Source organism: Mesocricetus auratus, unplaced genomic scaffold (genome assembly GCF_017639785.1).
Source record: "Mesocricetus auratus isolate SY011 unplaced genomic scaffold, BCM_Maur_2.0 Super-Scaffold_4256, whole genome shotgun sequence".
Classification (NCBI taxonomy): Eukaryota; Metazoa; Chordata; class Mammalia; order Rodentia; family Cricetidae; genus Mesocricetus; species Mesocricetus auratus.
This window is the reverse complement of record NW_024429182.1, coordinates 26,562,533-26,576,048: the sequence shown is the minus strand read 5'-3', so window position 1 is coordinate 26,576,048 and position 13,516 is coordinate 26,562,533. Positions and strand designations below refer to the sequence as shown.

Sequence of the window (13,516 nt, the reverse complement as noted above, 5' to 3'; positions counted from 1 at the left end):
TTACTAGCTGATAGAGTTCTTTGTGCCATTTGTGAGGAATCAGATGAATTGGTGGGTGTAAAGTGAGTCAGAGAGTCAAATATGTTGGGAGTATTTGATCTCAGCTGTAGAACAAGACAAGATGAAAATGAACAAAAACAGAAGCAGAAGTGACCCCACTGGAGACAGACAGACAGATATCAAGCTGCACTTAGTAGGATGTTTGCCTTCAGAGGCAGGCATGCTATGTGCTAAGTGGCTGTTACATCAGTTGAATGCTCAAGGATGCTCTACAGGCTCCATCCTCCCATCTGCAAGATGTGTTGGGAAACAGAGATGTGTTCTCCAGGGGAGAAAAGTGTTTGGGCTTACAAGTAGGAACTGAATCTAAATAACTCTGGGCATGTCTGAGCATAAAACTGTGAATTTACTCTGCATTTAGATTGTTATACAATAGTTATCCTTGCCTACCTAGGAGATTAGTTGATCCAAATGGGGTTTGTTGCCACAAAACAACATCAAGGCATTCACTTCATGTTTGGCCTCAAACAACTACACAGTCAATTGGCCTACATAGCCCATGGACCACCACAGTTCTGACCAGCACTTAGGAAGCAGTTTTCCATTCTCCAGTGGTGGAAACCACTTATAACCCCCTAGATTAATTGACACCAAAGGAGGTTCCCCTCCAACCTAAATGCAGAGGGAAGTCACAGAGTTTTCATGATGTCCTCTTAAACACAAAAATCAGAAGGACATTTGGTCAACCAAAAAGTGGGAATCATTGGATATCATGAAACCTGGCACAGAAAGTGCAGCAGAATTATGACCTAGAACTGATATCCATTGGAGACTACAAAACTCAGAACTGCCAAGTGTTCTTAGAACACAACTTTCTAGGGAAGTTTGTATCTCTTTTGTTCTCCCTGAAAATCACTCATCTTTCCTTGATTGGATATATTAGTACCACCATTCATGAGCCATGGATAACATGCTCAGCATTATTACCTAGATTCTGTTGCTTACATAGCCTAAATTTCCAGAAAATGTTCTATTTATTCACACATAGGTCAGATTTCCAGCCCAGGTTTATAAAGCAGTGATCATAACTAAAACTTCATATGATATAATCATGGCTACAGGAACCAGTGTGTGTGAATTGTGTGTGTTTACAAGTAGGGTGTGTGTGTGTGTGTGTGTGTGTGTGTGTGTGTATGTGATCAAGTCATCTGCCATATTTTTAGCTTCAGAGTTAAATGTTATGACTGACATAAGGTCCTTGTATTGTTTTATCATCACCACTATCATCAGCATTATTAATATGGTTGATATATAATAAGGTATAATACTTGAAATTTATAAATAGGCAAAACTTGACTGACCCATACTCCTATGAAGCCATCAGTACAACCAGGAAAGTACATGTGTCCATCTTCCTTCAAAGTTTTCCAGCATCTTTGAAGTCTTACCTGACTCCAAACAACTACCAATCTATTTTGTCACAGTGGATTTATTGACTTTTAATTCAGCGTTTTAAAACTTATCCTTATAATTGCATGTATTAGTCTTTCATTCCTATTTATTGCTGAGGGGTATTACACTTATGAATGATTTCTTAAACTTTTTTAAACTGAACTTTTCTGAGTAAATGTGTGACAAGATTGATCTGAAGCACTTCATTAAGATTCAACTTGATGACCCAGCAGTTTAATCAAAAACTTAGCAAACAAAATGGATTGCAACGATGACTATGTAGTGTTCCATAACTACTTTTTGACACTCAGTAAAATAAAGCTCCCAATAACTTCGGAAACCCAGAATGTAGGAGGGAAGCAACAGAGAGGATGAGCACAGGTCTTTGTTTTCCAGAACATCTGTGCAAACTAAAATAAGTCACTTCCTGTCTCTGAACCCCAGGTTCCTTATTTATAAAATGAGGAAACTGGATAGCATTTATGGATTCTCCTAACTTGCCACGGATAGCACGTGAGCAGTCTTCCTCTAGCAATGCTAGAGCCAAAGTGTATCCTGCCCACAGCTTCCCACGGGAACTGCACAGCAGGCATGGCTTTGTCTGCATAATGCCCACCTCCCAGAGGCTGCATTTAAATTCTCTTTGCTGCAAAGGTCCACTTCTCTAGCAGACAGCTGCCCTGGGCTTGAAGGAGAGTGGGTCTTCCTACTGGTGAAGTACCCTCACCCTGGCCACTCACATGGCCTCTTGCTTCAAAAAGTCCTATAGCTAGGTGTCAGATGTAGCTCCAGATGCAGCCTCTTTCAGTTTTGGTCCTCTGTAGTACCTACCCATTGTATGACACTATTCATGGAGAAAGATGAACAAATGTCTACTCGCACCACACAAGGAACTGATATGAGACCAAGGAAGCAATACCACCAATGTCTAACTTGCTGAACCAGTGAGTTTATTGGGGTTATTTGCTGCATATAGTTGAGGAGTTACTTGTAGGAATGTTAATGACTCAAAAGCATCTGCATCAACAAAAGCATGGGTGACATTTCATTAAGAGCTGGAACTCTGGTATTCTCTGTATTACTTGAAGGAAGCTCCACAGGTAAGAAAGTCTCCTCATGTCAACTTATATGATCTTGGAGAGAGAAGGGATTTATGAATCTTCTAAGTTTCAGGGGTTTCCTGAGAGTTGGCAGTTGTGGTGTTCCTCCACTCAAATGGAATGTTTCAATTTGGAACTTCCTTAGTCTTAAGGAGAGTTCTTCTAGGATGGGAAGTTTCAGTTCAGAGGAAATTGCTGTGCAACATGACCCCCTCCTTCCCCTGTGACATGGATAAATGTCCACCTCCCAGACTGTCTTCAGACTCTCGGGGAAACAAAGCCAAGGCTTGAAAATTAGAGAAATACAGGGAAGGGAGGCCACAACAGAAGTTCAGGGACAGTTGCTGAATGGAAAAGATAGAGCATCTTGATGTCAGGGATGGATAGAGGGAGAGAGAAGTTTCAGATCATTATCTCTGCAGACAAGATTGGATCACTCATTCAACTCCCTACTGCTTCGCCTCGTTTCATCTTCACGGAAGCATAGGAAGCTGTGAAGACTGCTTATTGCTGTTCTACCTTCCACCTACTTCACAGAGATTAGAAATCGATGTTCTGAGTGATGTAATCACTTCACTGAAAGCAAATAATCAGGAGCTCAACCGCAGGCTCCTCAGGACCCCAAGCCTGTGGTCTATCCTTTGAGAGAGCCAGAGAGCACTTTCCAAGAGTAAGATCCTCGAAGGAATTAAAGATATAAGACATGCTCTGTTCTTTCACAGACTTTTCTGGCAGTATAGAAAATAATTGCTCAACCTTTTTGCAGTAGATGGCAATTACCACAAAGACCCACATAGGATCAAGGTGTAGAGAATAAGATGTTGCCATATGTTCAACAGTATCTATATCACACCTCCCACTCCACCCAAACCTCCAATCTTAGGCGAAGATGGGGCAGAAAGATTGGAAAAGCCATAGTTGATGAATGACTGCAAGGAAGCAATGCTTTCTGGACACAGCAGAGAAGTTACACACATGAATTCAAGGCAGTTGAGACAACATACACAAGACCAGCATGGGTTTAGGCCAGACAAAAGTCCAAAATGGAAAGGAGAGGTTGACACTAAGTTCCAGCCTTAGCTAAGGATCTATCAGCAGCTGATAGTGGCTGGAAGAGAGAGAGTCAGTTTGCTTTGAGGGTACAGCCCCTGCTGGGTAAATCACCCTCCAATGAAGGCCACCCATCCAAGAGGACATGAACAAAATAAACTGTCCTAGATTTTTTGTATTATGCCACTGAGGTCAGGGTTTTAGGGTTTATAGTCTCATCTCACTTAATGTTAATGTTCTCTTTCCTGTGTGTAAAGATGTGATCTCTCAGTCGACTGCTCCTATCACCTGCTGCTATGCCTCCCCTGTCATGATGGACTCTTCTTCTGGAACCATAAGCCAAAATAAACTCTTATACAAGTTGCTTTTGGTCATGATATTCTGACACAGCAACAAAAAAAGTAACTAATACCTCTCTTTTACAGATGAGGAAATTGGTCCCTGGAGCACTCACACTGGTACACAGTGACTATACAGTGGAGCCAGGCCTGAGATCTGGACAGATGCCTGGGCCTCCTAATTCAGATCAGTACCACTATTCTCTGCTGCCAGTTATCATTTTACACATAGAGAAATGTGTCAGCATACCTATCAAGACCTACCATTTGCCTCTGATTTGTCTTACATGTGTTCTCTCACAACCCCTGTGACATGAACAAGTAGACGTAGCCCTGAGCAGTTTGATAGCTTATGAAAAGGTATGATAAACACTGTCTGCTGGGTCCCAACCCCAGCCCCTGGATGCCTTGCTACAAATATGCCTTAAAGTTCCTATATGACTCATTCAGGGCTTTGAGCTTCTTACTACATTTTCAGTATGTCAAGTTTCCTCATTTCTCTCTGATTTTACAACTTGTAACATGAAAAATAAAAGACCAAGAGATAGATATTGGGGTTCAAAGTTCGAGCTGAAGATCAGAGAAGCAGAGTCAATCACTAGTTCTTCTCTCTACCTCAGACTGAAAGCTCCATGAATCCTCAGACTGTAATCCTAGGTTGCTGCCTCTCTTCAATGTGACTGGAGGCCCTTCGCTTTTTTCCTTTTACACCTCCCTAGTATTTGGACTAAAGGTGTGCGATCCCAAGTACTGAGATCACCTTTGTGTAAGCTGTTTCTCTTTAGAACTGGATCAATTTCATGTAGCTCAGTGTGACCTTGAACTAACAGAGATCCACCTGCTTGTCTCTTGAGTCCTGGCTCTATAGCTTGTGCCTAGCTTTGCTTTCTGTACCCTCAGGCAAACTTTAATAAATCATAAATAATATATCGCCACGATAATTGTCTATCTCTCACTAGGTATCAGTTGTGCCTTCATTAATGGCTTTTTGAACCCATAGAAAGCCTTCACAATTTGGGTCCAATGCCTCCCTTTCTTAGCAGCCTGTTAGTGCTTACCACATTAAATTAGCTGAATATGCTTATCTGACCCTTCTCCAGAAACCCATTACCTTCTCTGGGTCAGGACTGTGAAGTATGAACATGCCCTGAGAAACAAAGCTGAGTTGAACTAGTGATGGAAGACGAAGAACAAAAAGAAATAGAAGAAGAAAGACATGATTAATAGCCAAGTTGTGTCTACTGTGCTTTCACAATCCATGTAACATTTAACCAATGTGTAACAAGAAACAAGTGTCTTTATGGGGGAGGAGATATTAGTGAACATAAAAAAAATGGTTGTGCATGTAAATGTTTGTATAAAAGAGAGGGAGAAAAGAAAAAGGGAAGAAAGAGTAGAGTATATATGTAGATAGAGCATATGTTTAGATATGGTTTGTGTGTGTATATATATACATATATAGTGTATATAAGTATATATAGTATCTATATATAGCTTTACTTATACATGCATGCATACATATTCATATGGCATATAATAGATTTATAATATATACAATGTGTTCATTTATAGCAGATGTATACATACATAATATACAAATGCATGCATTTATACATATGTAATCATGTGTAGACATCTGTATAATTTGTGTGTATAGTGCATGTATGCATAGTGATATACAGTACTATATATTTGTATATATACACATATAAATAGTATGTATGTATGCATGTGTATATGTTATAATGTCATTAGTTGAATTTCAAGGTCATCAGGAGGTGGGAGGAAGACACTTGTTGCATGCAATACAGACTTAAGAAACAACAACAAGTGCCTGTAGCTTGCTTTCTTTCTGTGATTGAAAAGGATCCGCTAAAAGGAAGCATCCAGAAAATTAGGAAGTAAATGCTTTAGAGAAACTTCACTAATGTCAAGCAAGAATCTTTTTCTGGATGAAGGTTAAGAAAACACACACACACATATACTCACAGCATAATAAACAAAAACCAACTAAGGAGATAGAAAACCATCTCATTGGATTTCCTTATTAAGAATATCCCAATGCTGATTTCATCCCTACATGGAAAAAGATACTAACCCTATTTGGGATCAATTCTTTATCTACAATGTGAGATCCTGGTGATGAGAAGACTTCAAACAGCAAGTGAAATAAAGTGTAAAAAAAAACCCATACAAATACGATCTGATTGCCTTTGTCATGTGGCCTTTCATCTAACTGAAAAAATCCTTCATCTCCCTCCATGGGCGTTAGCTGAAGAAGAGGACTTGGAGAAAGTGTTTCCCAACACTTTCCATGTGTACAATTGCCTCATCACACTTCCCTTACAGGGCAAGATGACACGATACATTGTTACAGACTCTGACAGTGACCAGAGACAATTGTTATTATGCCACATGTGTGGCTTTGGGATGGCTGGAGCCTTCACAGTAACTACCAGCTGTGTCAAGTATTCTACATCTGCCTGATTATCATTTCCCATTGATGAAGCATATCTATTACAGTCCCTTCCCCAGGATTTCTTTTCCTCTTTCTGGGAAGTTCACTTTTTATAAATAAGTGAGATCTTTATGTCCCAGCCTTGTATGAGATCTTTATGCCCCAGCCTGAAGATAAAGGAGGCAGTAACTTGAGTTCAGAAGCCAAGAAAACACATCTAAGTGAATATGAGAAAATCAGCCAGGTACCTCAGCTGCACACTGAGAAGACCTAAAGATATTTCCCAGGAATCTCCTTTGGCAGAGGCAGACAATGGAGACCAGATATTTAGATGACTCTTTAAACCCTTAAATGAAAACATTTAGGCTCATACATGATGAGCCCACAACTAGGTGCAGAGTTACAGACTTCTGAGATCTGCCACTTTAACTTGAGCTCATGTAAACTGTGTCCTCAATTTAACATTAAAGTAAAAGTGGCAGATAGGTGGGATGGCTGATGGTGACATCAGTATGGCCAGTGATAGGATATTGACTTTCACATGCAATCTGCATACCATCTCCTTCTATGGATGAAGAAGCATGGGGTCTTACTCTTTGTTAAGGAAGGACTGTATACTTTCCGTGTATGTCTTCATTAAGAAAATATACAAAATTTCCAGGGAGCAGTGTTATAAGGGTCAGCTGTACTAGCTAAGAATGGGCACTGCCCAAAAATGGAGATTAATTGATCAGCTTCTCTAATGCACAAACTTGACCTATCAGGTTCGATGATAACAAGGCATCGATTATTCTGCTGCTCTGATTCTAACTTGCCCACACATACCAGCTCACAATACAATGTCTGTACATATAAATATAATACACAGAATAAATCTATCATGTGCTTCTTATGAAAAACAAAACAAAAGCGGCTAAAAAGCATTCTGAATCAAAGCAGCCAGACACCACCTTCCTTCTTCCCTGAATTGCCCACACACACACAAACACCTACCACCGGATTCCTCTTTCCATGACAGGGCTGACGATGCTTCAAAGAACACTGAGCATCCCAGACCCCTGTCTTCCTTTTTAGATTTCATCCATCAGATGCAACAGGAACCAGTGCTTGGTTTGCTCATGTTCTTTTTATTTTTAAAGTACAAATAAAATTATTTCAATATAAATAAATCCTTTCATTCAAAAATAGAAAAAATACCATAACCTTGGTCACTGCCCAGCAGGAACAAGTAGGATTAATTAAAGAGTCAGAAATCAGGCCTTATCCCAGTTTCAGTGTGATTTCAGACGTAGGGAAGTCTTGGTTCTACAGACAAATCATTCTAGAGATCATAATGATTCAAATACACCATGCCGAGTGTCTAACTTATGTCCCGAAGTCAATGACATTGGAGTGAGTTGAATTTTGACACCAAGACTACACTTAAATTGATACACAAACATATAAATTACTTTGTCAGATTGCAGAAACACATCAGGTTGTATAATGTTCGTCGGCTAATAAATTACTTGCTTCTGAGAAAAATAACTCAAGTCTGTTTCTTTTCCTGGGTCAAATGTAAAGTGCACGGCTCTGGGGAGCCCGAGGAACGCAGGGTGCCCAGCATTTTGTCCCAGTGTGTGAAGTATGGAGCAAAGTTGCAGTTAAACTGCGAGTGATGCAGGTCGTGATGAGCCACACCCCCATACCAGCCAAAGGGCACAAGTCTGTGAGTGGACCACGGGAAGTCGTAGCCTGAGTGGTCCTCCACCGACAGCCAGATGTTAACCACGTGAAAGGTAAGGATGGTGAGTGGGTGGCACTGCAGCATCGCGACATTCAGCACGTCGAAGAAGGTCAGCGAAAACAGCTCCCAGACGCTCATGTACTGCGTGGCCAGCGCGAAGGAGGACGCGTTCTGGTGATGCACCTTGTGGAAGGTGCGGTACAGCCAGGGCACCTTATGGTGCACGAGATGCCACGCGAAGATCTCGGTGTCGAAGAGCAGCAGGCAGATCAGGACGTGGCTCAGGAGATGCAAGAGCTCCGGGGCCTCCCGCGGCAGGAGCGCGGGGCTGCGAGCCCAGTGTAGCAGCGTCACGGGGAACACGAACACCAGGTGTTGGTAGAGCGTCTGCCCCAGGCAGGGCAGCAGCTGCCTCGCGGATGGCGAGAAGTCGGGGTGGATCTTGTAGCGTCGTAGCATGGGCACCCAGGGACACAGGACATCCAGTACCACGAATGGCAGGCAGAAACCCACGTAAGTGATGATGGAAAAGACGACCGGGAAAAAGGGTGAGCGCGCGAACCCCTCTCCGCTCCTTAGGGTGTCCCAGAGTGGCTGAAGGAGCAGCTGGCTGGAGCAGCCCAGGTCTTGGAGCTCCGAGCGGTTGTGGTAGCCCATGCTGAGACTGAGCCCCACAGTTGCAGTCTCCCCAGTCCTGCCGACTTTTCTTAGGACTGCGGCCCCGCCCCCAATGATGTCAGCTGTCCTTCCCTCCCTTCCTCGCTACAGAATCGTGCTTAAAAAACCCAAAGTTGTTCCTTAGGTTAGATGGTTCTGTCCTGTTCTCGGCTGCATCAAATTGCCTCATCCACATACATGCATACAGCTGCACTTGGAGCCGGTCCCCAGGAGCACGGAACTGTTTGTTCACTTTTCAGCTGACTTACTATTGACAGAGGAGTGAGCAATTCGGGTTTAGGATAATTCACCAGCCATCACCATCAGAAAGTGCTGTTTCGCAACCAAAGCAGAATTCAGAGTTTTAAACTCTCCCTTGTGACTGTGTCAAGGCGTATGTCTATATTCTTGGAGCTCTTTGGGTGTGAGCACCTCACTCCTACAGTGCACTTAGTGGATGCACGGCAAACAGCAATAGACTCCTTTACAAAGAGGGAACCCGCAGTGTCTCCCCGCCCTCGCCCCGCCCCGCCCCCGCCCCCGCCCCTGCGCGCTCTAAGGCTCCAAAAAAGGAACAGCCAGGCTCCTGTTAGCGCAGACAACCCTCCCTTCCCCCCTCCCCTTGAAAACAGGGTGCCTTGAACAGGGACCAGAACCTGCAAGAAGTCCTGAGAGGAGGCAGCCATTAGCCTTCGCTCTGGGATGGAGAATAAAGGATGCTGTCTTTAAAACCCAACGAGGATCCCTCATTTGAGCCAATGCACCTCCAAGCTGGGTGGAAGCGGTGATCTATGCAATCCTACAGCCTCCCAGGAAATAAATTCAGGAAATGTCTCATCTCCCCCGCCATTTCTTTGGTGGTCCCTTAGGCTCCGACTTTTGCCCAGCCCTCAATTTTTCCCTACTCCTCAACTCCTTATCACCCTCTCAGATGCTGGAGCTATGGGGCCAGAGACAGAGCACTGGAGGACAGTACTGTGTCCTGGAAGAGCCCTCAGAGAGTCCAGCACAGAAACCTGCCTCTGCATTTCCCCTAGGTGGCTAAAACGTGGCACAGGAGACCCCAGAGGAAAACCAGGGGCCATTTTACTAATTTTTCCTTCTTATGTTTGTGTCCTTAAGCCAGCCCTTCTCTTCTGGAAGCAGACATAGTCTTGCGCAAGCTTGCTTTTTCCTGTGTTATTTTCCAAGGGAAAACAGCCATAAAAGGCCCTAGGAGCCTGCTGTAAACTCTGAAGGACAAGTGGATTTCAGTCTCCGCCTACTCCCTGCCAGGCACCAGCTAAGAGACTTGTCATCTCACATCCCTCCAGAGCTGGCTCCCACCTCTACCAGGAAGGATGCAATGTTCCCTTTACTGTGGCTTCACAGCCCTCGATCTAATGGCTTAACATACACAACAAGAGGAAATAAGCTACACATCATTTTAACTTTGTACTTCACAGGTAACAACTAGAACATTTGACATGTAAGATTCCTTTCAAAAAGAAAAGATAAAAGGATATATTATAAGGAACAAACACGTAGTGTAAAAATACAAAACAATAAATAGGCCTAACATATACCCAGAAAATGTGTGTTATTATAAACAGGTTCATTTTATACATACATATATGTGTGTGCATGTGTACATACACAATAGGCAAGTTCATAATTCAGACTTCCCATTTGCTATATGTCCCAGAGTTATCATTGGTGAAGGAATATGCCCATTTTTCATTCATTCTTTAGGGTCATTAAACTTAAGCTTTCAGCCTTACAGAAGCCTCAAAAAAAGTAAACATAATATAATTTTATAAAACCTATTACAACCAATATGGAAATTTCATGGGGGATGTCCTTCTGTATATTTATTTCTCCTATTGGTTGATGAATAAAATACTGTTTGGCCAATAGAGGCAGGAAGATAGGCAAGACTAGGAGACAAGGAGAATTCTGGAAAAGGTATACAGAGAGGGCACACAGAGGATGCCATGTAGTCACCAAAGGAACAGCAGGTCCAGGCATTCTCCAGTAAACCAAGACAATGTGGAAATACTTAGATTAATAGAAATGGGTTAATAATTAAGAGAGACCTAGCCAATAAGAAGCCCTAACCATCAGCCAACAATCTTATAATTAGTATAGCATCTGTGTTTATTTGGGGCTAAAAGGCAGCAGGACCTGGTGGGACAGAAAACTCAAGCAACAGAAATCAGTGTGGAGTTGTCTCAAGACAAAACAAAACTACCATACAACCCATATACTCCTGGCCATATACCATCCATTTCCTGTTGATGTAAAAGAAACACAAACTGGTAGAATTGGTATGTTAAAGGACTTACTAATAGTCTTCTTATAAAACATTGAGTCACACAAGTAGAATTTAGCTAAAGGAGTGCTGCCTTCAAAATAACCCCAAAGATAAGTAGTAAGCTAAGCAGACCTGCAAGAGATAAGGGAAGTTTAGGATGCTAGAATATAAATATTCACTCACCAGGACTGACCAGCCATTAGGCTCTGGTTCCCATGACAAAGCAGACAGCTGGCTGACTTATGACCAGTCGTCAAGCCCCGGTTCCCTTACCAAAGACATACCTCTAAAGGACAGCTCACAGTGGCCAGTGCAAGGACACAACCACCAGTAAGTTCTGGTCTCCTATTACATCCCCTGTGCTTTCGTCAGGGAAAACATAACTCTGCCTGGTGGGTGAGATAACCCTCAGTAACAACTGCTTGAAAAAGTACAATACTGTCGTACTTAAAATAATTCTGACAATATGTAATATTTTTTGCTGTGTAAAACTCCTATCAGCCTAAGAAGCTGAACCTGCAGGCTCCTCCTATCCTTGTTTAAGTTGTTTGAAGTATAACCTGGGGCCAGACTTGAAAGAGAGTTTTATGACAGTGTGTATAAAATGCATATGCCTAAGCATATATAAACTAGCAAAATCTTCTGTTAGAGTCTGGCTCTTCCTTCATTTCCAAATATATGGAGTGATTTCTCACTAGTAAAGTGTTTTATTTCCTTAACACTACCACAGAAATACCTGTCTATCTCTGTGCATTGCTGCTCTAGTCACAATAGCAAAGACATGGAACCAGCCGGTCTGTCCATCAACAGATAAATGAATAATGAAAGTGTGGTACATATGCACAATGGAATTGGATTTGGCTGTAAAGAAAAATTAAGTTCTGGAATTTGCAAGAGTATGGATGGATGGACCTAAACAGTATAATATTAAACAAGGTGACACAAATACAGAAGATAGCAACTACATGTTTTCCCTCATTTATGGGTCCTAATTTGTAATGTGTATGGGAGTAAATGAAGGTAAAGCCTAAAAACCTAGGAAGGATACCAAAAGAGGGTAAAAGAGGTGCTAAGGAGTGTGTGGAAGGCAAAAGGACATATGTGATATGAAAACAGGAAAAGAAGACCAGGAGAAGCTACAAGGAGATTTGGGGAGGTAAAGAAATGGGGAGATGAGAAAGAATCTACTAAAATACACTTTGTTAGAAAACACCACAGTGATAGCTACTGCCTCGTATGCCAATGTTTTAAAGAAAAATCTATAAACTCACCAAAGTCCTCAAAAAATAAGAGAGAAAGAGAAAGAAAGAGAGAGGAAAGAAGGAAGGAAGGAAGGAAGGAAGGAAGGAAGGAAGGAAGGAAGGAAGGAGGGAAGGAAGGAAGGAAGGAAGGAAGGAAGGAAGGAAGGAAGGAAGGAAGGAAAGGAAAAGGAAAAAGCAAATGTTACTACGCCCTACTGGTATATCTGCCATTGATGAGATGGGGGTAAGAAGTAGCTTTGAGCTTCTTGACAGGCAAGGCACAAAAAGAAAGAGGACAGTGTGTGTGTGTGTGTGTGTGTGTGTGTGTGTGTGTGTGTGTGTGTGTGTGTGTTTTCCCAAGCCTTAAAATGGAAAGCAGTAGCAAAAGGAGGGGGCAGGAGGATGCAGGGCTCTAGCCTCCCTATTGGTGGGTTTCTTCCAGGTAGACAGTAATAGACTCCTTAACTCTCACGTACCCATGCTGTTCCCATCTTCACTTTTAGGGTACCTTAGGAAGGCTCTTCTTTCTTGTCCCTGAGAAATGTGATCTTTTCCTTGAAACACCTTCCAGGAAAGAGAGGAAGGTTTGCAGGTTTTGGAAGGAAAAAGCATAAAACTCCTCCCTCACTTTTGACCACTCATAGTTCCAGAGGGACCATCAGAACTCGCTATCTCAGAGTTACAAATGCGTTATGTCCAGAAAACTTATCCAGGTTCCCTCAGACACACACTGTTCTTTGCTTCTACTCTCACTTTCATGCTTGGATGTGTTGGGTCTGCATGTACACCATAAAAGGTGGGTGGTATTGCTTGATTTGCATTTAACTATTATCTGTGCTGTCAAGACTTAGTACTTCCAAACCAACTCATGTTCATTCCATTTTGGTGGTTCTGTAGTCTATCATTATTTTCTCCACATGCATCAAACCCTGTAAAGCAAAACCTGGGAGCCAGACCTACAGAATGCCCTGTCCCCTTGGCCCTGCACCTCAAGTCATGCTGAAGAACAGCTGTCCTTCTTCAGTCCCTGCACACAAAGCTCACAAGACAGATATTTGTGTCCAACATAGAGATGCAACCATCTCAAGGAGTCTCTTGGTTAAAGTAGGCATAATATAACAGATGACTAAGCAGAACTTAATGAACAAGAACAAAGTTGAGTCCTGTGTGGCATTTGCTAAGTGGAGAGTTTTCTTCAGTT

General features: G+C 42.4%; 1 protein-coding gene across 1 annotated transcript; it reads right to left on the bottom strand.

Annotated features, from left to right (window-relative positions):
• Window positions 1-7,505: 7,505 nt before the first annotated feature.
• Window positions 7,506-9,221, bottom strand: Ch25h (cholesterol 25-hydroxylase). Its single transcript, XM_005063206.4, has one exon. The coding sequence runs from the start codon at window positions 8,779-8,781 to the stop codon at window positions 7,927-7,929; it is 855 nt and encodes a 284-aa protein (XP_005063263.1). The 5' UTR covers window positions 8,782-9,221; the 3' UTR covers window positions 7,506-7,926.
• Window positions 9,222-13,516: the final 4,295 nt, after the last annotated feature.